This window comes from Paramormyrops kingsleyae, unplaced genomic scaffold (genome assembly GCF_048594095.1).
Source record: "Paramormyrops kingsleyae isolate MSU_618 unplaced genomic scaffold, PKINGS_0.4 ups141, whole genome shotgun sequence".
NCBI lineage: Eukaryota > Metazoa > Chordata > Actinopteri > Osteoglossiformes > Mormyridae > Paramormyrops > Paramormyrops kingsleyae.
The window spans coordinates 24,573-49,696 of record NW_027326079.1 but is presented as its reverse complement, the minus strand read 5'-3'; the positions used below and the strand labels follow the sequence as shown (position 1 = coordinate 49,696).

The following is a 25,124-nucleotide window of genomic DNA, read 5'->3' as shown; positions in this document are numbered from 1 at the left end:
TCGAGGGACGCGTACATTATCTCGCGATGTTTCTCGCGGGAGTCAACAGTCGCCATGTTTACGGAGCGGGGCTGAGAGTGGGCGAAAACTGCTGGAAAAGATTCCAATATATTTGCGTGTTCAACTAGCTGTATGCTTCACGCCGATCACGGAACACTCGTTCTTGTACCTGCGAATCTCCCCCTTTCCCTTTAGAAACAGCAAGTTGGGTGAAACAGGGTGTACTTTGGCACAGTTAAGCACGTCTTTGGTTCCGTGCGGCCTTTGAGCTAGAGGCGGTAGCTAAGGCTGCCTGCACGTCGCGTGTGTTGCTACTTTCGGTTTATTTAGCATCCTGTCCCTTGTAAGGGTTAAGCCCTACTGTATTTGGGAAGGTAGACTGCTTTCTGAAAAATGATTATAGAGAACCTTGATGCCTTGAAGTCCTGGCTCTCGAAAACCCTTGAACCAATGTAAGTAGCACCCGTTGAGTGAAATCAGCCAGCTAGCTATCTAATTTGCTAACTTCGAAATATAACATGTTCTGTCTGTCTAATACCTAGACTGCTTTGCACCATGAAACATTTAATCCTCTGCTTCTAATTAATCACAGTTAAATTCTGCATGACGGGGAATATCTTAATATTTCAACTGGGAGCTGCAAGTGAAATTAATTCCCACTGGACTTATTTGTTCAAGTAACATTTGTATCAAGTTGAACTAATAGTTCAGTGTCCTCAGCTGTCGTTGCTAAAGCTTAGTTGATACATATAACGGAATTATGCGTCGCAAGCTAAATGTTAATCTGCAACATTGACAAACCGTTAGCGTTGCTGACGCAACGTTTTGCTATTTCTATGTTACTGCATAGCAAATGCGAAGCAATTTATCTATTTATCTTCACTTTACGCAGTCAGTCCTTCCAGAATGATGACTTCCTAGCTTGTAAACAAGTATAAATGCTTTGGGGTGGGTTTGCCGAAACTTTCTTAACGCTACGTCGTTCGTAAGTTCTGCCTTAAGTTGTCTCTTTACGTTCCGACGGTGTTCCCAGAAACGTTCTTAAGTATATCTTCCGTAAGATATTTCGTTAAGGTTGCCCTGAGCCGCTCTTAGCTGTCTCTTATCGCCGTTGTCGGCTCACACGCTTCATTTAAAATAATACTAACATCGTTAAGGGTACAGTATCATAACCAAACATCAGTTAACACAAAAAATAACTGATCCATATGATAAAATGATTTTTCTGATACATGACTACAATCTTTATTAGATTTCGTCCTTGCGACCTGAATGCTTAGCCAATTTGCCTCACTAATGCTTAGATTCATAATGAAAGATAAGGAACGCGTTTGTTGGTTATGTATTTATTTATTAACGGGGATGTATTGTTGTATTTCCCCCAAAAAGCACCCTGGTATAGTCCCTAGTAATCAATACTGAAGCACATAGGATTTATTTTAAGATGGTAACGCAACTTTTCTTTTGGCTATCCTGCCATAGCTCATCCCAATATTAATGATATGCACACACATTGGTGCATGCAGGTGTGTTATAGAACAAAAAATAAAATGTTGATACTAAAATCTGGGGAGGCGGGTTCGTGCACCCAGTCAGCGAAAATCATATTTACTGTTAGATGATTCAGTTTAATTTTGCATTTTATTTTTATGTTCTGCCCAGTTCTTATTAATGCAATATTTTGAAAGATTCCTGGAATGTTATTTACAAATAACACCACTTTCCCTCATGCGGCAGTCAAGCAGTTGCTACATGGAGGGAATAATTCAGAATGTATTCACTGGCTAATGCTACGTTCACACCGCGAGCGTCAAAGACGCCAGCCGTCGCTCCCGCCGCCCTGAACGCGACGCTAGCCAACGCCGGAGACACTCTCTGATGTCATAGAGTGGGCGGGGACAAGGCCACTCAGAATGCCAGGCTCTGAGGACTTTTTAAAGGGGCCGCAAAACAAACAAACGTGTAGCTTATATCTTTGCGCCGACTCCTGATAGGACATAATTTGTCAAATAAATATTGTTGTGAGCCAGTTATTTGCATTCCCGCTTAAAATCAAGTGTTCTGGAGGGAAAATGTTACCTATAAATAGTGTAGCGCTGCTTTTAAAATTTACCTTCTCACAATGGATGATCGCCAAGTAGTTGCTTGTGCTTTGTTTCTTTAGTTAACATAAATAGTACTTAAAATGTATGATGACAGCTTCTAAAACACATAATTATGTTTTGACAAACACTAATGCTATAAATAGGTTTAACATTACCGACAATTTGCACTGTTTTCTCTGCTATGGCGCCTAAATTACTACTGATCAAAAAAATATATTATGCACTTCACCATCTCACCTGGAACACCGATTGTTTTGGACACTCTGGTCCATGCCTCATTTTTTTAAAAAATTTATGTCCCTGTATGCAAACAGAGACACATCATATATAACTGGGTACCCGGCCACAGCAATAATAAGTCTCTCTTCCATTGTGCCTAGGAACGGTTGGGTCGGAACAAAAGTTTACACGCTTATGTTCTGCGGCGCTCTCTTTAGCGGAGCATCTCTACATTCCCATTGGTTGCCGCCCAACCGCGTCACAGCTCATTACCATAAAGTTGACTGTGATTCAACTTCTGTCTGACTCTCCCGCTGCCCAGATCGTGACGCGCCGCGCCGCTTCTCAACGCCTCCCGACGCTCCCTCCCATAGAGAATGAATGACTTCCGGTCGCTTTGACGCTCTCGCCGCTCGCAGTGTGAACGTAGCATAAGGGGATCTGCCAAATGCTGTAAATGTATATATAATTAATTATTGAGCCATCGATGTCAACCAATCAGGAGTTCGGCGCCTTTTAAGGTTGCACTGAAGAAGCTCTCCTTTAAGCAGTCTCTTAAGATTGTTCATGAAACAGACATAGGATAAGAAATACCTTTTGTAAGATATATCTTTCGATTCTAAGAGTCATCGTTATCGGGAAACGCACCCTTGATTAATAAACGTGCAGCACTTTAATCTAAACACTTTAAGTTTAAACATTAACATCACGTCTCTGTAATTTGAAAGTTGAGCTGAGAACATACTGGTTCAGTTGAACATTTTATGTAGTGTATGTAAAAAAGATTGCCTAATTTTTTTATGCTGAACTAATTGCTAAGAAGTGAATCCAAATGCTTGGCAGATAATCACATCCATGTAATCAGTTTAGGCTTGTGTTTAGATGTTTTAGCATTTTAGAATTTGTGAATGGAGGGGATTGAGTACGAGACTTTCGCATGAGTAAACTTGTGGAGTTGTCAGCTTGTTGGTAGATGATGTTAGGTTTGAGTTCCATTGCTGTTAAGCACTTGTGGTTTCAGTTTTGTCAGTGTACAAGATGGTGAAATCTAGTTTGTTTTGTATGTGTGATCATGTGAAGTGTGACTATTTCCTTTTGCCTTTTAGATGTGATGCTGACCCGTCAGCTCTGGCTAAATATGTTGTAGCCTTGGTGAAGAAAGATAAATCAGAGAAAGACCTGAAAGCACTATGCATTGACCAGTTGGATGTATTTCTCCAGAAAGGTAAGTTCATGCTTGCACATGTTGGACCTTTGCTCCTTTTCAAGTATGTCATAAGTATAATGCCTAAAATGTGGATGGGATGTTGTGTACAGCTCAAAACAGGTTTGTGAATTGATAATCCTGTTAAACACCTACATGGTTATGAGATGCCAGCTTTATTATGTGAAGCAGTTTTCTGTGTAAGTGTAGATGATCTTAGATCATCCCTGCTTCTTTATTATGATGCATGAGATGTCACCATAATTTCAGGTCTTGGAACGTGCATTGGTCACTAAAGGCTTTACCATGTCTGTTAGCTTGGGTTCTGTTAGGAGGAGATTAAACTATTGTTCACAAAGGACAGTACATGTATTAAGTGTTTTATTGTTTGAAAGTGAATTTTTTTGATAAAAGGTACTGAATCCTAGATCCAGGAATATGATACAAATCCATTTTGTACTCAGAAACACAGATCTTTGTAGATAAACTTTTTGAAGCTGTGAACACAAAGAGTTATCTACCTCAATTTGAGCAGTCATCGACAGTCGTCAAAACAGAAGCTTACCAGCGGCAAGAAAAAGATGAACAGAAGAAAGAAGAGGTAACCTTTGTGCTTAACATAGTATCATGCTGTTATATTAGTATATCTAAATGCTTTTTAAATTGGTATAACTTGTAGTGAAAGCAGTTGGGATATTATTATTGCTAATATAGTCTCCCAGATCGCTGTGCTGCATTTATTTATGTTTACGATATGTTAGTTTTTTTTTTTAACTCAGAGAATCCACCGGTCATGTTCTGGTCTTGTTTTCCAGCCCAACAAAGAAGATGACAGGGAGAAAAAATTCTCACGGAGGGTGACACACAGCCCTCTCCAGTCCACTTCACGGTACAGAGACAGCAGGTGAGGGCATAGCAGGATAATCTGTCAGCTCATATCTGTTCTTGTGGCTTGCATCTGTAACATGGACTGTTTATGTTGAGAATGGCTGAATTGATATTCCCGTATGCCCATATTTTTTGTACTGATCTTGCCTTATTAATATGACTTATGAGTCTTATTTTGGAAATTGCAGTTACCTCCTCAGCTCAAAAATTATTGGGCAAACACAAAGATCTCTAGTGCAGCTTTATTTTGACAAAATAAATATATGCCTTAAAACCATATAAGATTATCAATGACCCCACACGTGTTCTCTATGATGACTTCTAGCTGTGTACGTCAGGAATGCAATTCAGACAGCCTGTATGTAAAACAAATAGGAGGAAGTTTAGGTTTATTCCAGAAGCCTTCAAATTGGTGAACAGTAACAGTGCAAGAGAGAGTCAGTTTACCTTGATGAAGGCACTTGCAGTTTAACTTGCACTTTAATCTTTATGTATGTACAGCCATGTAAAAAATTGAGACCACTCTATATTCTTAAATCCACATTTTAAATCCTGGCTTAATCGTAGTTCTGCTGGCAGAAGGCTATGCAAAGCAGTAAGTTGCTTCCAGGTTCAAAATTTAAGAGAGCAGTACACAAGAATAAGGTGAAGACACTGGGAACGACAAGAAACCAGCCAGGTAAAGGGCAGAAGTGACAATCTAATGCCAGAGATAGCCGTTAACTTGTCCGACAGTTTCTTATGAATCATAGGATGACAACAAGTGACCTTCAGAAGGAATGGGAGACATTAAGTGCAGGTGTGAAGTGCACTGCTAGGACAGTGTGTATCAGGCTCCTAGAAGTAGGACTGAAGTCCCATAAAGTAAGGAAGAACCCCTTCATCAATGAGAAGCAGGGAAGAACTAGGCTGGAGTTTACAAGAAAATATATATTAACAGATTCAGATTAAGAAATGAGTAAAACAAAAAATTGTGCTGTGGTCTTTCTGTTTTTTTCTGCAGCTGTATGTATGTATTTTTTTAGATTGTCTTAGAACGTCAGTATATTGTCAGAGAATTGTTAGTATTTTTGTGTGTGTGTGTTTGTGTGAATGAAATTTGTCCATTTTATTGCTTACATGCTTGTCTTGAATTGCCCCTCAGGGGCCAAAGTATTTTGAATTGAATTGAAGTGAATTGAAACAAATCTTTTGGAACAGCAAAAAAGAAGAATCTGATTCATTTGTTTTTGCTATATATTGAAGACATTTGGATTTGTAATCAAAAGATGAATTTGGCATAAAAGTTCAGAATTTGACCTTTCACTCTTTCATTTGTATGTGCATCTATGTATTAAGCATCAAAAACATGGCACTTTTTGTATCAGACCACTCAGTTTATAAGTGAGCAAAAGTATAGGAACAGAGTCTTAAAGTAAATAACCTTTAATATTTAGTGGTGTATCCTTTGTTGGTTTCTTTATTTGTATTGCTTTCCATTCTTTTTCTGCAGTCTCATTTTAGTTTTTGTTTGTTTTGGGGGGTGGTTTCTCCCTTCAATATCCCCTTCAGGAGGTGCAGTGCATGCTCAGCCGAGTTAAGGTCTGGTGATTGACTTGGCCGGTCTAAATCCTTCAACTTTTTCCCCCAGATTAAGTCTTTTATTGAGATGGTAGTGTGTTTTGCATCATTGTCTTGCTGCCTGAAGAAGTTTGTCCACATTAGTTTGGATGCATTTTCTGGGCTCCAGACTTGCTTTTCCAATGATACCAGCTTTCCCAGTTGGTTGCACCAGCACATGATTTGGGTGCGCCCTGTTTTGTAGTGCATCATGGTGTTATTCATTCACCTTGCATGCTAATGAATAGTTGTCCTAATTTGCATAACCTGGTTTTTATATTGATGAAAGGCTGACAGTGACTCAAGACTTTATACAGTAACCCTTCATGTTAGTTAGGGTGTGGGGCAGAAAATCCCCACAAATGTGACAATTCAAATAATACTTTTATAATATAATAAAGGCATTTATCAAAAATGTTAACTTTGCTGCCGCAAGCCTTAACATTAGCCGTTTATCTATAAGCAGTTAGCCCACAAACATGTTAGCTGTCTATCATTAAGGTAGTGGATAGGTGCAATGGCCAATAATAAAATAATATAGTTGATGTGGGAACAATACAAAAACGTAAAACAAAAATGTGTCCTGTAAAATGTGGTAAACGTCCAGTCATACTTTAAAAAAAATACCGTCATATACCGTGAAACCGATATAACTTTGAAAAATACCGTGATATAAATTTTTGGTCATACTGCCCAGCTGTAATGTACAGGTGCATAATTTAGATAGTTTGTATATTATGTAAAAATGTCTTGCCAGAAAAAGAAAGTACAGTGGTACCTCAGAACTCGAATTTAATCCATTCAGAACTCTGGATTGAATCCTAAAAATTTCTAGTTCTGATTGAATTTTCCCCATAAGAAATAATGCAAAACCAATTAATTGCTTCCCGGCCCTAAAAAAATTACACCTAAATATGTTGTTTTTAGCCTTTAAACACAGAATGAACCGGATGAAACAAGAAGAGCATATACTGTACTAAACGCATCTAAGCACATTTATCAAAACAGTAATTTATAAAGTAAGAAAATAAATGTATCCAAACAATGTGTCCTGCCCCGATCGTCCGCTCCTTCCGTGTGCCACGCCGCCTCGTTAACCCTGTGTGGAATCTCCGTGTGATCAGCTGTTTCTAGTTATTTTCATTAGCCCTCTGTATTTAGTCCGCGTTTCAGTTTGTTTTCCCAGTCCGGTCATTGTATTGTCCATCTGCGTTTTGCCTGCCTTACCTGTAATTAAACCCTGTATTCCCCGATACCCTGACGTCTGCGCCTTTGTCTCCGTTCCGTCCCCGCTCGGCACAACAATATTATTATAATTAAACGTATTAATGGTTTATTATTATTAAAATAATGAATAAGTAATCTTTTTATTTTTAAATGTATTTTGTTATAATAATTATTGTTACTGTATCGTTATCAATGTATTTTTACTGTCTAAATATACTGTATGTATTCAGCTAGTGTAAACATGCACGATTCTATCACAGCAAATACAAAGCTGAGACTAAAGCTATACCCTTTTGTTTCTGCTGAGAGACGTGCTGCGTGACTCATTTCCCCGCGCGTACAAGTTCTTAGGTCGGCATTCACGGTTTGACTTCTGAGATTCAGATCGAGCTCTAGGTAATTTTTATTTTTTTTGGAACTGGTTGGTTTGACTTTTAAGAAATTCGAGTTCTAATGAATTTGAGAACTGAGGTACCACTGTATCATGTATTACTAATTATTACTGATAATTATATGATTTTCATGTTACCAAAATCTAAATTTCAGTATTGTTTTTAGTTTACACATCGTCTAAGTTTTTGCAGTCTTTCGGCAAGCTCCAAAAATATTTGCGTTTAAGTGTTCACAGCTAACTTGCGAATGACAACCGCAAATGTGAAAGGGGTAAATTACTGTTCTTGCAAAACATTTTACTCTGAACCTCTCTTTGGCTCCCCCTTACCACCAGCCTCATCCTTTTTCTTCTCTATTAAAAAATAAAAAATTAAAAAATCAGCTATAGACCACTTCCTTCTTGCACCACAGCTAGAGGGATTGCTCAGCACCTTTCATTATTGGTGCATCTTTACGTACTTTCACGTGCAGATAGGGAGAGAACTTGGCACTAAATAAATAAATTGAGACGCCAAACTGGGGAAAAAGAAAAAAAAATTCAGTCCCAATTTAACGTGGTACCCATGCTGGAGCAAAGCCTCCAAACGATGTGACCAAGTGAATTTTAAAATCACGCGCACTCAAAAGGTCACATATGCAACCATTCTGGTCGCAGTCTGAAGCCCTAATTTCTCTAAGTTGGCAGACAAAAATGTATTTGTAGACTGAATTTTCTGTTGCTATCATCATGAGTTACATCACCAATAAAGATTAGTGAGCCATTTTGAGAAGCAGATATACAAGCCTTAACACTATGTCCACTGTGCTTCACAGATAGTTTGGATCATGATTTTTCCTTTTCACCACTTTGGTAGAGGCTAATATTAGTCTTATCAATCCATAAAACTTTAGTCCAGTACTCTTGTAGCTCACCTCTACAGTTATGCAAATTCCGGTCTTTCCAGTTCTTACTGCTGAAGTGGTTTGCTCTTGATGTCTTCTTTGAATTAAAAATGGTCATCCCTGTTGGTGTTGGTGATGATGCTGACACTTATTTTTTGGCTTTTTCATTAAGCTCTACAGTGTTTCTGTTTTTAACTGCTGTAATTCTTGGTCAACCTGTTGGATGTCTGTTGCTCAGTACAGCCATGGCCAAAAGTTTTGAGAGTGATATTGGTCAAAAACTGATGTCAGTAAGAGTGTGATAATTTAAAGTATTGGTTTTCAGTTTAAGATTATGTCAGATGTTTCTGTGGTATACAGAAGTATAATTACATTAATGTACTTAAATGTCAAAGGCTTTTATTGACAATTGCATTAAGTTTATGCAAAGAGTCAGTATTTGCAGTATTTGCCCTTCTTTTTCAAGACCTCTGCAGTTGGTCCTGGCATTCTGTGAATCAACAACTGGGCCAGATCATGACTGAAGGCAGCCCATTCTTGCATAATCAATGCTTGGAGTTTATCAGAATTTGTGGGTTTTTGTTTGTCCACCCGCCTCTTGAGGATTGACCACAGGTTCTCAATGGGATTAAAGCCTGTGGAGTTTCTGGCCATAGACCCAAAATGTAGGTGTTTACTTCTCCAAACCACTTTTGCCTTATGGCATGGTGCTGCATCATCCTGGAAGAGGCATTGTTTGTCACCAAACTGTTCTTGGATTGTTGGGAGAAGTTGTTCTTCTCCCAACAAGATGGAGGATGTTTTGGTACCATTCTTTATTCATGGCTGTGTTCTTAGGCAAAATTGCGAGTCCACTCCCTTGGCTGAGAAGCAACCCCATGCATGAATGGTCTAAGGATGCTTTACTCACCTTTTCTTCTGATCTCTGGTCTCGTTTATCTTTTTGTCTCAAACTCAAATGCTTCCAGTGTATAGCAACAACAAATTAATAGACCTTGCCATTCTAATACTATTGGAGGCGACCGTACATGTCGCTATGTACAGAGTGGCATGTATGTATTATCTGCTGAGAGCTTTGTCATTTAGTTGCATAATATCCGAATTAGGGCTACCGCAATTAGTTGTCAGTCGATGACATTGGCGGTGAAAATGCGTGAACTTCAATATTTTTAATTTTGTTTTTGTTTTTTTTTTTTTAATTTTAATGAAGTCTTTGATTTCTAAAATGCTTATTCATTGTGACAGATGTTTTCCTTCAATATCACTACATAATTGTGGGAGTTTTTCAAATTATCAGAAAACAAAAACGTGGTTTTACACTGTGCAAAGTTTCAGCACTAGCACTATACACAAGCACCTGAAGAGAAAACACACAGGTGCTATTCTGGATGATGGACCGCCAGAAAAGGTAAAGCCACCTTAAATATTGTATATTAAATTACAATTAGTATGGAGGGCTTTTTAATAACTTTTGTTCTTGTAGCTGCTAAATACACTAATTAACCCTTTGGGGTCGAGTGTGTCGTCGATGACGCAGCGTATTTTTCGCGCCTATTTCAGTTTTTATCTTGCTGGAATCTTTATGTAGAATCATGAAAAAAACGCTGACTAAATCCAAAATTTGTCGTCTTTTCAAAACGTCCATTGATGGAAGTATTAAAGTTTTTAAAATTAGGTTAAATCGACAAAAAAGTAAACCATGTCACCTTACTTTGTTTTACCTGCATCAGGGGCATGTAGTGCCACTATCACCCAAAGATCACTATTCACATTCAAAATAGCTGCATTACCTCGTATTCAAATTGCATTCGCATGGTAATTAGATGAACAGCGCAACGGTGAAACGCGATCCAGATACATCCCCATCAGCGCCATAAAAGGCGGGGGAGGGATGTGGCCAGGTGTCAATGGCTTGCTCATACACATGAAAGTTGCTACATATTCAATGAAAGGAGCCAGAAATAGTGACATGTTAGCTTTTTCTTATTTATCCAACTGAATGTTGCAACTACACCATTTAGTCATCTTCATGTAGCCAAAACTTTGGTGATCAGATATCTGGGATAAAAACAAACTGCTACCATTGCTAACTATGTACTTTTATAATGTTTCTGCAAGTTTTTCAAACTGCATTTTGCAATGTGTATACTTTGATGTAAAATTACAAATTAACATAAATCTGACATGTTTATAAAGTACATTAAATAAAGATTAGTTTAATGCCAACACAAATATATAAGAAATAATTTATTTGCCCTGAATTAAGTTTATGATATTGAAAGAAATGTGTGATCATGCCCCAGTCAGTAAATGTGTGTTCCCTACCCCTAGACCCCAGAGGGTTAATAAAGCCATAAAATTATCTGCCTGCCACCTTAGAATCTCTATTGAATAAGTGAGGAAATGTTTAGGCTGAAATCTGTACATATGCTATGTTGATTGATAGTGCCAGTGTGTGTTCATGCGTGTTGGGCTTGTAAATGAAAACTATATTTACCGGGAAACATCTTGGACTTGACTGTAAAAAGTACCACCATCTACCAACCTTTTTTTTTTTTTTTTTATCCATAATATATCCTCTTAAAAGTTTATCGCTTCCAGAATATACCAAAACAACAGCAGCATACTTTGAGGATGCTTTGAATTTATGCAGATTACTAACTTAGGGGCATCACAGTATGCCTCTCATTAATATTTTAGGCGCACTACTAATATGCTGATCGAATTGTGGGCATTAATGAGGTCTATATAGTGCCAAAAAGCCCTGCAATGACATAGTTTGTTGTCGAAATAAAATTACCTTAAATGAAACAATTTGATTTTCAAAATAACCGCCCTGCCCCACACTGTTTTTGTGTTGTTGCTTATGGAGCTTCCTTGATTGTTGCAGTGAGTATTTTGAGTGTTACTGTTCAGTGGAAAAGGCAAGTTTTTATATTTGTGTTTAAAATGAAGTTTAGATTGAATTGACTAGTTTTGAAACTTAATTGTTGATGAAGTGTTTCGTGTTCATCTGTTGCACGCAGAAGGAGTGATGATCGCAAAAAGGATGACCGCTCCCGAAAGCGTGACTATGACCGCGTGCCTCCCAGGCGGGACTCTTACAGGGATCGGTATAACCGGAGAAGGGGCCGCAGTCGGAGCTACAGCCGCAGCAGGAGCAAGGACCGCCCTCGCGACAGAGAGCGGGATCGTGATCGTGACCGCGAGAGAGATCGAGACAGGGACCGCGATCGGGATAGGGACAGGAGCAGGAGCAGGTCCCGAAGCAGAAGTCGTTCCAGGAGCCAGAGCAGGACTAAAAGTCGAGGTCAACAACATGTCTTCTGTTAAGCTGCTGCTCTTCCTAATGAAACATAATGTGTTGAACAGCCACCTTTTGGAATTCATTTTTAATCAAAGGTTTAATCTGCCTTTAATCACAGAAAGGGACACTGTCAAATCAAAGTATGACCACGACCGTGTGGAGAGGCTAGAGCCCCCGGAGAGCTACACTCCTGCACCACTGGTGCCTGGCATCTCTTCTGGCCATTTCCCAGTGCCTACTCTCAGCAGCACCATTACGGTCATCGCTCCCACACACCACGGCAACAGCACCACGGAAAGCTGGTCGGAATTCCACGAGGAACACACACTGGACCACAGCTCCTTTGGCCAGGGGGCACCGCAGAGGAAACGTTGCAGGGACTATGATGGTAACGTGTTTGAGAAACAGTATGCGTGTCACATATTGGGTTTTTATTATGACTTATTTTTTACATTCAACATGACATACAGTAATGTGCAAAACTCTCTAACAGTCAAAGAAAATATTAACATGGTCTTCATATTGGTCAAAAACTTGGTCCGTAAGAGTGTGAATTTAAAAACCTCTTTAAAAAAAAAAAAAAAAAAAAGTCACCCCAATATTTGCAGCAATCATCCAGTACACCTGTGCATTGTTTGCCTACTATCAAACTTTGTATGACAAATCAATACCTCGTTGACTTTTATTTAACTCGTGAAATAAATTTCACCGTCAGCTGACTTAAACACATGGAAAGTCTGGGGTCCCGTAAGGAGAGATGTCTGAAAGAGGTGTCCTTCTAGCCATCCAACAAGATGTCGGTTACTTTTTGGAGAGCACAAGATATTCTTGTTAGTTTTTGTGGTATTCTTAATTTGCAAATTTGTAATGTTAAATTGTTTTTGTTCTGAGCAAATATACACATTTCCTTAGACTTCCCAAAACTCTTGCACTGTACTGTACAAGTTTTGTATACAGTAAAATCCAGTTATAACAGACTTCAAGGGGCCTGGCAAAACAGTCCATTATATCCAGAGTTGCTGTATGCCCAGAACACAACTACAGGACACCATTTACTCATGCCACACCCCAGCAGATACACTTGTGGTATAGATTATTATATTGTATATGTAGTAATGCAACTTTACCTGACCAGATGCGCGACTATTAATAATCCCGACTACGTATCTGCGTTGGATATCACCGGCACGCCATGTGCCTTGTAGGCAAAGCCTGTATGTCCGTTATAGCCAATCAAAACTACAGCTTAAAGCAGCCCTGGGGACCAAATTGTTTGTCCGTTATATGCGAAATTCCATTATATGCGAGTCCACTATATTCGATGCTTTTTCTGCATGTTCTTAAAGGTCCAGCAGACCTCGTCTGTTATAGACGAGGTTCCATTATTAGTGAGTCCACTGTAACGGGATTTTACTGTACTTGATTCAAGGTGATTAGAATTAAATCATATACAACCCCGTTTCCAAAAAAGTTGGGACGCTGTGTAAAAAGAAAATAAAAATAGAATGCAATGATTTATGAAACTTGATAATTAATTGAAAATAGAACAAATAGACCAGCTGCTGGAGTTTTGAAAATGAAATGTCTCATTCTTGCCTGATACAGGATTTCGACTGCTGAACAGTTTGGGATCTCCTTTGTCGAATTTTTTGTTTCATGATGCACCCAATGTTTTCAGTGCGTGACAGGTCTGGACTGTAGACCAGCCAGTCTAGCACCTGGACTCTACTATGCAGCGATGCTGTTGTAATATGCGCGGAATGTGATTTAGCATTGTCTTGCTGAAATATATACACCTTCTCTGAAAAAGAAGTCTGGATGGCAGCATGTGTTGCTCCAAAACCTGTATTTATATCGTTCAGCATTAATGGTGCCTTCCCAGGTGTGCAAGGTGCCCAAGCCATGAGCATTAATGCAACCCCCATACCATCATGGATGCTCACTTTTGAACTGTTCTCTGATAACAAGCTGGGACGGTCCCCTCTCCTCTTTAGCTCGGAAAATACATTGTCATCTTCACTCCACATAGACTCTTTTACTGTCCAATCATCTTATAGACCTGTTGCCAGTTAATCTAAAATTACCTATGATATATTCAACCAGATGTTTTGTTTAGCATTACACAACTTCAATTTCAAATTGAGCTCATATTTGTCATAACATTTCAACATTTGATATGTTGTCTTTGTTCTATTTTCAGTTAAATATGGGTTCATATGATTTGCAAATCATTGCATTTTGTTTTTATTTACATTTTATACAGCATCCCAGCTTTTTTGGAAACAGGGTTGTAGTCCTTGAAGTAAGAATCTTTACACATTCAGGTGCATACTGGGCTGCAACGATTCATTGAGTAACTTGAATAACTCTTACAAAAAATCCTTGATCCAAATTCTTTGATTCAATGCTTCATTTAATCCACAAGACTATGTACTGCCCAGTGATCACCGTGTTTCACACGAAGGAATATTACTGTATGCTTATACTGCATTCTGTGTAGCAGACTGGTAGAAAAAAATGAGCGACACTCCCATAGGGGCATATTGTAAAAAAGGTGGAGGAATTTCCGGCATCGGGACTGTGAATACCAGAAATTCCTCCACCTTTTTTACAATATGCCCCTATGGGAGTGTCGCTCATTTTTTTTATATATAAATAAAAACATGTGTATGTGTGTGCTTAGCAGTGGCTTATTAGTTTATCATGATTAGTAGTAGTTATGAAGGTAGCTTAGCTACTATGGAGGCTAACATTCCCATTTCACTGATTTGTCAATTACTATTGATGCAGGGTAACTTTACATATTAAGTTGTTCTGGTTTATCAACAGCTTCATGGTTACAGTTAGCTGCACTGTTACCATGTTTAATACACCTGATCAAAATATCAGCATACAGCTCTCTGATTGGATGGAGTGCTGGCACTGATGACTGTCTTTTCCATTCCAGAGAAAGGCTTCTGCATGCGCGGTGACATGTGCCCATTTGACCACGGCAGCGACCCAGTGGTTGTGGAGGACGTAAACCTACCCAGCATTCTTCCATTTCAAGCACAGCCCCTCCCCGTGGTGGAGGCAGCGCCACCTCCAGGTCTCCCACCACCTCCGCCCCTCATGACACCACCACCCGTGAACCTGCGGCCGCAAGTGCCTCCACCAGGGGCCTTGCCGCCCAGCCTCCCTCCTATAGCAGGTACAGCCAGCCATAAGCATAGTACTAAATCAGTAACTGATTGTGTGGTGTGCTGTAGTTGCAAATGTAAAACAAAGGTGGTCAATAGCCTTCGTCATAGGTGCTTCTGAGCATGATGATCTTCATGTAGGTCCGCCACCACCACTCCCCCCTCTTCAACCCTCGGGAATGGATGCCCCCCCGAACTCCATCACCAGCTCTGTGCCGACTATTGTCACATCAGGGATCCGCCTCCCCCCACCACAGACCCCGACACCTCTATTTACATCAGGTATGGCTTCCAAGGAGCTGCTCTGTGTAGCAGTAAGCTCTATCAATGTTTCCCTGACCCTGGACCTCCTTCAGTGTGCACAGAATTTCTGCCTTACTGGGCTTTTAATTAAAAGATTTTTTCAATAAAGGCGCAAAGTTAAAATGTAAATTTTCAATTTATTCAATATTCAGTTTTTCTGTTTTGTTGCCCTTGAACAATTAAGAGCTAAATAATTGAGTAATCACTGCAGTAATTCTAATGTAAAACTTAAGTAACTGTGTAAAGTAGAAAATGACTGACTGCATTCACATGTCATTAATTCACGGTTGAATCTTCTTTCAATAATGCATTTCAGTATAAATGCAGAACTTGTGATTAAAAGTATATGGAAGTAACCAGTGGTGCATATAGGCAGGTTTATGATATTACTGTATCAAACATTAGTCTTCAGTCAGGCGAGTTCTTATTTAAGCCAGCTCTTGATTGACACAGCTTTGTATTTTCCATGCTCCCTTGGACACTCAGACACCTTTGAGACAGACATGTACAATCCTGAGGCTCCCAGTATCACCAACTCTTCCAGACCTGTGTATAGGCACAGAGTGCATGCGCAGAGACCAAATCTCATCGGCTTGACTATGGGGGAGGTGGACCTGCCCCCACGGGGTATGCTTATCTCAGTCTACAGGGAAATTCTTGCTTCCACCTCTCTTAATATGTTGCTTTGAATTAGTAAGTTAAGCCAGAAATGTTGACGCTGAGTTTCCTTTATCACTGCAGAAAAACTTTCAAACAGCAATAGTGTCAGGATTGTTGTTGAGTCAGACTCCAGAAAACGATCAGCGGGCCTAAATGATGGAATTCCAGCAAAGAAGCCATGGTTTGACAAGTAAGTCTGATTCACCTCTTTTTTTCTTTTTTTTTGGTTTTACAACGCAACTGTCTTCTTAATTAAAAACATTTATATTGTATGTTAGAAATTGCATGTTTTTCTTTTCCCCCCATTATGTTTGGCATGCTGCTTATGGATTTCAGAAATGCATATGGAATAGCAGATTCCTTTCATGGCATGTATTCAGTGTTTTTGCAAATGTGTTTTTAAAAAGTGTTGCACCAGTCAATTTTTGGTGTGCTGTAGTTGCAAATGTATAATTCAAGTTCCTCAAAAGTCCTCTTGGTGGCAGTGATGTGTAAAATAAAAAAAAAACATGTGGGCAAACAGACCTTAAAACTTATGAGATGTCCTATTCTGTGTATAGTGAATGATTGTTACTTTGATTGAATTTTATACGCTTATCTTTTATTTTAAGCAGGCACAGTTTTAACAAACCTAATCAGGGGTTTCACAAGATGCCATTTGGCTCACCAAATGCAAAGCTGGATGTCAGGCAGATTCCTAAAGAGCTTAACAACATCAGCAAACTCAATGAACACTTCAGTAAGTTTGGGACCATTGTTAACCTGCAGGTAAGGCTGGATTTCTTCAGCTTTTATTGTTATATCTAAGTCGAAGCAAATAAATATTGTAGTTGATTTGTTGTGATCACTGTCTAAAATTTCTGTACTTTTCTGCACAAAATTTGTGACCCTATCGATATAAGGCACTTTCCTAATGAAGTTTAGCAGTGAGTTGTACCAGCTGTACCAAGTGTAAGTTTGATCACAAGGTTGGATGCAAAGTATACATTAAATCATACGTTGAAACTAGCTAGTTTTAAACTAGGGCAGTGTTCTTTGTCGGTTGTACCACTGCTGCTTAAGTTGCGCCGTAGTTAGTAGCTACTACATAAAAATATTATCGCACAGAATGTCAACATGGACAACCAATCGGTATCATTTCCTGATTTAACCATAACCAGCTCCCACTTCCATGTTTGTCAAGTTTGGGTTATACATAGCTACTGATTTTTCTCTATCTGTGAGAAGTATTTCACCCACAGCTGTGCTGGAAACCCATAATGTGCCACTAGTAGCAGTGTGGTGTAGGAAGTGAGTTCAGTAGGTAGCTTGGTGTAGGTATTGTTTAGGGGTGCAAAAGATCACAAAACTCACAGTTCCGCTTGTATCACAGTATTTGAGTCACCAATCGCATCTTTTTTCGAATCAGAAAGAATAGATGAATATAACTTGGCTTGCTATTTATTACTTAAAGAACTTACTCAAAGCAAGGAACTTCTCACTTCTTCACGTCTCATTCATGTGAACACAACTTCTTTTCACTGCAACTCTGTATTGTCCATAAATGACATCAATCATTATCTCTTTCTGTCTTGTGTCTAGATTATGACTTATTTTTCTGATGATCTCAACTTAGCCAGAGTTGTTTTCTCACACGAACAGCATTTGTCATGAGAAGGAGGGAAACAGATTCCACTGAAAATGCTTTGGATAATGCTACATTTTAATTGGTCTTTATTTCCCATAATGATACATTTGTTTATTGCACTCCCACTGAAAAATTTAAATTCTCCCCATGTCCTACACATAAGGGAGGAATTCTCCCTCGTTGTGATAAATGATTTTAACTTTAAGAACTGACAGTGGCAATAAAAGTATTTCACAGTATCATGGTTAAACTTTGCAGTGAAAATACAGGTCAAATTGTGTGTCATACTGGTTCAACACCAAACACAGTATTATATTATAAAATGAGACGGATGGCAGATCTAAACAGACAAGGTTTTAAAATACTGGCCCATTGATAGTTTTATACTGCCCGCAACATGTTTATTAAATCTGGCTTTTGTTTTCCCCAGGAAAAAAAAAGCATCCCCCTCCCCAGTATCTGTGATATGGGACGTAAATACATTGGTATAGCTCAAAATTTGATTATCGTTGTACTGCTGCTAAAAAAAAAAAAAAAAAGTGAGCCAGAGCACTTTCATGTCGAATTATGGACACTGAATTTTTCAAGGCAAAAACATGGAGATGCAACCAAAAACTAGTATTCATTAATACATTTCATGTAATTTAAATGCAAAAATATTTTCGTCATCTTTTTTCCTCACACTTCAATCAGTAGTGTATTGCTGAGTCCAACCCTAGTAGTTCTAACCCAAAGTAGTACCTTACCAAGAATAGGGACTAAAAAAGATTCAGGCATTACTTCCCGGGAGCTGTAGCCAGGTCAGAATATTTCCTGAGTTCCTGAAAAATTTCCCGGTTCTTGAAAAAAGTTCCTGTGCTGGGAGAGGTCCTAAACAAATTGTTTGAAGGGATGGTAGCTGGTTATATTTTTTGTTTTCTGTATGGTTTTAAGTGGTCTTGGGATATAATTTGAGGCCATTCACTCTGCCCTTTAGGTTGCCTACCAGAACGACCCTGAAGGAGCACTCATCCAGTTCGCAACACACGAGGAGGCCAAACGAGCTATTCTGAGTACAGAGGCTGTGCTGAACAACCGCTTTATCAAGGTGTTTTGGCACCGCGAAGACGCTGGTCCCCAGCTTCAACCACAGTCACAGACGGTCAGTGCCCTGGCAGTTGACATATTAATGCTTTTTGAAAACTTCAGTCAGAGCCCAGGTCACTCACCTGTAATGGTATGGTTCTGTCATTGAATAAGGCTATGCAGGCCTCTCAGCAGCCCCCAGCGATGGCCCTCAAGCAGTCCGTTAAAGATCGCCTGGGCCCCCTTCCAACAGGGAACTTGGAGCCCCCCCAGGAGTCAGGCATTGCCTCTCAGGTGGGTTTCAGCCTCACTTCCTGCTTCAGTGTTTTACCCTGTCTTGTATGGTTTTGATGTAGCGGTGTTCATTTATCCTTTCCAACAGAACACAGCTAAAGTTCCAGTAAAGGATCGGCTGGGGTTTTCCATAAAACCGGCCATTGCTGAAGGAAAGGTATATTCTGTCAGATTATATGAAAATGAAATGATCCAGGTTGTTGAAAGTTTTAGATGTCCTTCTGAAGGTTCCAGGAATTGGAAAGCCTGATTATTAATCCATGACCTGCAGGTTCTTTCAACTTCAACGGGATTGACCAAAACGGTGTACAATCCAGCAGCATTAAAAGCTTCCCAGAAGGCTTTGCCTTTCCTCAGCCCAGGTGCTGCCTCAGAGGCTCTTAAGAAGAAGCAGGTACAGCAGTCCATGATGAAAGGCTGCCGTTTGGCTTGGGTTGAAATGTGCGGTCCCTTACCTGTGCGAAGGACTGATCAAATTTGCACATGTGGTATTTCTTACAGGAAGCCTTGAAGCTTCAGCAAGATGTCCGGAAGAAGAAGCAGGAGATCCTGGAGAAGCATATAGAAACACAAAAAGTAATTCGTCTTCACATTGTTTTTTGCAGAGAATTTGGTCTGATTTCCTTCCATATTAAGCAAAACTAAGAAAATATACTGGCAAAATACCTGTTGTGAGAGATTTCCAAACACCTCTAATGATTTTACTAATGAATTAATCTTTTTCATAACATAGCAATGTGATTAAATTTTTTTTATAGCTGTTGATATCCAAGTTGGAGAAAAATAAATCCATCAAACCAGAGGACAAATCTCAAATCATGGAAACGCTGACCACACTTACTAAAAACATCACCAAGCTGCAGGCTGAGATCAAAGCCATTTCAAGTGGTAATCCTATGAAGACCACTAAAAGCAAAGCTCAGGTGAGTTTTGAGGATGCTTTCTGTCTCTAGATTTACAGATAATTTGGCTACACTTGCAAAATCTGAGAGCCATTTGACTAAGCTTGGTGCCATGATGTGGTTTGTAATTGCGTTACAGGCCCAGAAGGAGTTGTTAGACACTGAGCTGGATTTGTACAAGAAGATGCAAGCTGGGGAAGACACTGCGCAGCTGAGGAAGAAATACACACAATTACAGCTAGAGGTACCCCCTCAAAAGGCACTATCTGAACTCCACATTCTCTTGTTTCTGTAGTTTATATTTCACGCCACAAGGGGGCGTTCTGCACCCATTGGTGTATAATAACACAAGCATGATGTGACAAGTGTTTGAAATGGAAGACAAGTATTGCTGAAACTAACCTGTAATTGCATATACAGTGGTACCTCAGAACTCAAACTTAATCCCTTCGAAACTTGGGTTCAAATCCTAAAAAGTTCGAGTTCTGATTGAATTTACCCCATAAGAAATAATGGAAAACCAGTTAATTGTTTCCCAGCCCCCCAAAATTACACCTAAATTTTTTTTTTTTTTTTTTTTTTTAGCATTTACACACAAAATGAACAGGATAAAACAAGAAATTTTTTCTTAATGGCTTCCAAAACTATAAAGAATGTACCTCAACACTACCCCTGTCCTGCCCCAATCGTCCGCTCCTTCTGTGTGCCACGCCCCCTCGTGTGGAATCCCCGTGTGATCAGCTGTTTCTGGTTGTTGTCATTAGTCAGTCCTCTGTATTTAGTCCGCGTTTCAGTTTGTTTCCCCAGTCCGGTCATTGTAACGTCATTGTGTTGTTCTGCCAGTTCTCAATTAAACCCCGTGTTTCCCGATCGCTTGAGTCCTGTCCCTGTTTCCCCGGTCCCAGCTCGGCAGATTGTGACAACCCCAAGCCATGCCCCAACACTGCGCCAACACTAGACTATGCCATGCGGTCCATTGTTAATTTTTATTATTACTCTGTATTTCTTAATTTGTTCGTAAATCGCAAACTTTTAGATTGTAACATTTGTACGAGTATTGCGTATCACCAACAAACGATGCTATCACAGTGAATATGAGGCTGAGACTGAAGCGTTACCCTTTGTTTCTGCTGAGAGACGTGCCGCGTGACTCATTTCCCCACGCATACAAGTACTTAGTTTGACTTCTGAGATACAGTTCGAGTTCCAGGTAATTTTTTCTCGAACTGGTTGGTTCGATTTAAGAAATTCGAGTTCTAATGAGTTCGAGAACTGAGGTACCACTGTACTGTGTTCTTTCAAGAACTTAATACATAGTTACTCTTCTGACCTTTTTCTGCTGCATTGATGAGAGTCCCACATTCTTGGTGCAACAGTTAATGCTGCAGAATCTTGCCCTGTTTTTTATTTTTTTCTTTTCCTCTGCAGGCTGCCAAAAGAGGTATCTTGGCCTCAGGCCGTGGCCGAGGCGCCCATATCCGTGGTCGTGGGTCCCTGCGGAGCAGGGGACGTGGGATTAGAGGCCGGGGCAGAGGGGTCTTGATCCATGCTGTAGTAGACCATCGCCCACGGGCTCTGGAGATTTCAGGGTTTACCGAACAGGACCGGGTGGACCTCCTCCCCCATTTTGCAGTAAGTCTAACTCTCTCCCCATATTTAGCTATTTTTAAAAAATGGTGTAATTGAACAATCTCTACTAGATCTGTTAAATAATGTTCTGAAAGCTACTGGAGAACAGTCACACTGTTACGATTAACATTAGATACTACTGTGAATAAACAATGCTGAAAGTTAAGGTATGTGTGTTTTGTCAAACTTTAATTACAATGCATGGGTGTTTTGCCAAGCAATTTGGTGAAATCGAAGATTGCCAGATCAACGAGAGTGCTCAGAGTGCCGTAATCACCTACAAGACCAGGGCAGAGGCCGAGACAGTAAGTACTGCATGTAAGGTCTTTTGCATGGCTGGATGTGTCCTGAAGTGAGTGTGGGCAAGTAGATACTGTACTTTTATTTCACTTCATCTCTTTAGATCATGGACCCAATAGAACCTATGGTATATATTAAAGGAACTGAGCATCTGCTGGGTTTTTCAGTCTTAATTGACTCTTCAGTATATTCCTCAAAATACATTCATTGTATCAATAGACATGTGCTGTTATCAAGAATTCCTTTCAGTTTTGCCTATATCCTATAGCTCATTGTTACAGGATTTTGTACAGAGGTATGAGTGTGAACCCTCACTGAAACTTGGTCCATACCCTTTAATGACTGTTGGACCTGGGTCCATCAGATTGGTAGTTCGTTGGTTCTTTTGCTACTGCTTGCCTTCACTTTTCAAGTTTTGTTGTAGGCTGCAGTCCATGGGGTGAAGTTCAACAACCAGGACCTGAAGTTGTCCTGGCATAAACCTGCGGCATCTCTCAGTGCTATAGATGCTGAAGACATGGAGCCAGAAGATGAGGAGGTCAGTGGGATCCAGCCTTAGTTAGACATTATGGGGTGTTTCTTACCCTGCATACTTGACCGTACTTGTGTTTTGTGTCTGTTTTACTTCATCTTCCATTGCCGAATACCAGTTCCGATACTAAGACCAGAAGTACAGAGAATGGTAAAAATCCAGTGAAAAGTACATCTTTAAGATCAAGCACGATATGAAGTAATTAGAGTACCCACCCCTAGTCCATAGACAGGCATTGACCTTAAAATTAAGAGGCAGGTACATTATAATGGACTATTAGCGAACTGGGGGCAAAACCAGCTAGTCAGATGATTGATAGGTAGTGGGTCTGGTCTTCGAGTGGCTGTAGCCTTTTTGTATCTAAGGTTTATAAAGGCCTCTGCCAGTAGTAGTGTGAAGAGGTTTAATTAAAATTGTCTTCACCTCTAGTTTTCTACTGCAGATTGACTATAATGGTGCCTCTGACTCTGTAATAGTTGTGCTATTACTTTATTTGTAGCCTTCTAGCTTTTTATATTAAGAGAATGAATTACAATGTCATTTAAATCTTTGCATGCAGTTTCAGGATACACCACTTGCGGATAATGCATTGCTGCAGGACGATGACGAAGAAGACGATGACAATGAACCTCGATCCTGGAGAAGATGAAGACCTCTGGGCGCCCACTGTGGACAGTCAACGGGAGGCTTATATAACAGTTTTCTCTTGAAATGCTTGTTTTTAACAACTAGTTACTTAGAATTTAACATTTAATGCAAATTTCCTTGGAAAATATTTCCAAAAAACAATGTGTTCACTATACTGTAGTAATAACAGGAAGTACAGCTTTTATGTAATGTGAAACTGTTGAACTGAATTGGTACGTTTTTTCCATTTTTAATTTGGTCTAAAAAATGACCAGATTTGTTTTTAGTCATGGTTCCATATTATGGAATAGATATGTTGAATTCCTTAATGAATATGAGAAATTGAAAGAACCTTTGGACTTTTTTTTTGGTAAAGTTACTAGAGCTGCATAAGTAGGCTTTGTGTACTTTAACCTTTGGTAGTTGCTTTTGTGTATATATTTTATGTATGAATTTTAATGATTTGTATGATGGCATTGATTTAGTCACTTGGCTTTATTTTGAAATGTGAAAATAAAAAATTGAAATGGTCTAACATAACTGCTTAAAAATTAAAAAGGAAAAAAAAACATTGGAAATGGCAAAAGAGAAAATATGCATTTAAAAAAAGCAGGAAAAAAAAAATTAAAGACCATTTCAAATTCCCCCAATCCCCCCTCCTCACAGAAAGAGCAAAAATCCATTTCAGTCTTCAATTTGGGTACCCTTTTGCAAGGTAAGAGGCGGTGTTTTTGTGTCTTGTATGATGAAGGTAAGTAAATGGAGTGTGACATGCATGTTCTGTACAGATCAGTTAGATTTCAGTATAGTGTGGCAGATAAGGGAGGGCTATAGGTTGCTTAGCTTAAAGCTGAATGTAAATGTGGGAATTTCTTATAAAATGTAAAGTAATGAATTCTAGTTAATTTTTAGTTTGTAGGGTCACTTCACCCTAATTTCTATATTAAATTTTGAAAGTATAAACTAAGGCATGTAACACCTTAAGTTCCATTTAAAAAATTTAAGCTGTCATTGTTGCTGCAGTATTAACATATTTTCTTCCTCTTTTCAAGGTGTCTTGCCTAATGGGATCCAGAAGGATGGCCACCCCTCCCACTTAATTGTCAATGAAGTGTGTGTGTGTGTGTGTGTGTGTGTGTGTGTGTGTGTGTGTGTGTGAGAGAGAGACTAGTGCCAATATAAAGTGGTATTTTAAGTACTGTTGTACTTGAACACTGTATTTGAATTCATCAGTATATGTCTAAATATAAATGATTATTCATACCATTTCTGAAAGTTGTAATTTTTGCTGTCATGCTGTTTTTAAAGATCGTTGTTTCACCCAAGATTGTTGATTCCTCAGTGCAGTATTATGTCATCTAAAACTTCTGGTGGTATTGTTTTTGGTCAGATGAGTCCCGCAATCTGTACTAGCCTCTGCTTAGGACATAGTATACATGAATCCAAACTACTTTGATTTTCATCAGTACCTCTGAAGCAAATCTTGGGTCTCAACACAGCATGAAGTTAAACTGAACAACATAACATGTTTATGTCCTCAGCAACATTTGTTAAAGCTCTAGTTTCTTTCATTTGTGTTGACAAGATGAATTGACTCGAGTCTGAAAATAAAACTTGATGGATATCCCTTTGTTGTTAATGTATAGCTCTTTCCATAACTTTGTATAATCTCTGATTTATTGATATTCAGTGTTGGAACAACATTAAGCCCTTTGACTAATGTGATTTTACGTGTTTATTTGAAAGTGTGGTTAAATTTAACATGGGAAAATAAGTACCGTAATTCATATTAATGGAAAACGTATATATGTCCCTTACAAGGTTTGCACTTCATATCAGAAGTCAGTCGGTGACAGTTCACTAAGGATGGACATACAGTGTTGCTTGAAAGTTGCAGTTTAGATTTTTTTACCATGATTTTCATCTTTTATCATCACCAGTTTATATATGAAATGTCACGTTTATGTTTGTCAATTCCATGTACCTTTTTTGAGGGAACTGTAAGTAGCTAGCAGACTACTTGAAACATGGAATCAGTATTTTCAAAAGTAAGTAAAAGCTGCATTGGTGAAGTCAAATAGGTAATAGGTGAAACACATGTGGGTGCTTAAGTAGTCAATTAAGCAGATCGATCAAATGAAACATCGTCAGAAAAGGTTTTGAACGGCACTGACTAAAAGAG

The 25,124-nt window shown here is 39.2% G+C and overlaps 1 protein-coding gene across 2 annotated transcripts; it reads left to right on the top strand.

The window, feature by feature from the left end:
* The first annotated feature begins 205 nt into the window (after positions 1-205).
* Positions 206-24,569, top strand: LOC140587053 (RNA-binding protein 26-like). Of its 2 annotated transcripts, none has more exons than XM_072708579.1 (22): positions 206-452; positions 3,431-3,549; positions 3,993-4,129; positions 4,344-4,432; positions 11,544-11,827; positions 11,943-12,212; positions 14,772-15,014; positions 15,145-15,285; positions 15,793-15,933; positions 16,048-16,156; positions 16,581-16,734; positions 18,570-18,734; positions 18,833-18,952; positions 19,041-19,109; positions 19,224-19,346; positions 19,454-19,528; positions 19,711-19,875; positions 19,994-20,098; positions 21,283-21,486; positions 21,702-21,788; positions 22,208-22,321; positions 22,875-24,569. In XM_072708579.1, exons 1-22 carry the CDS (start codon positions 394-396, stop codon positions 22,962-22,964), a joined length of 3,063 nt encoding a protein of 1,020 aa, XP_072564680.1. In that variant the 5' UTR covers positions 206-393; the 3' UTR covers positions 22,965-24,569. The 2 variants fall into 2 exon arrangements, with proteins under 2 accessions (XP_072564680.1, XP_072564679.1); XM_072708578.1 differs by having other exon boundaries at positions 16,578-16,734.
* Positions 24,570-25,124: the final 555 nt, after the last annotated feature.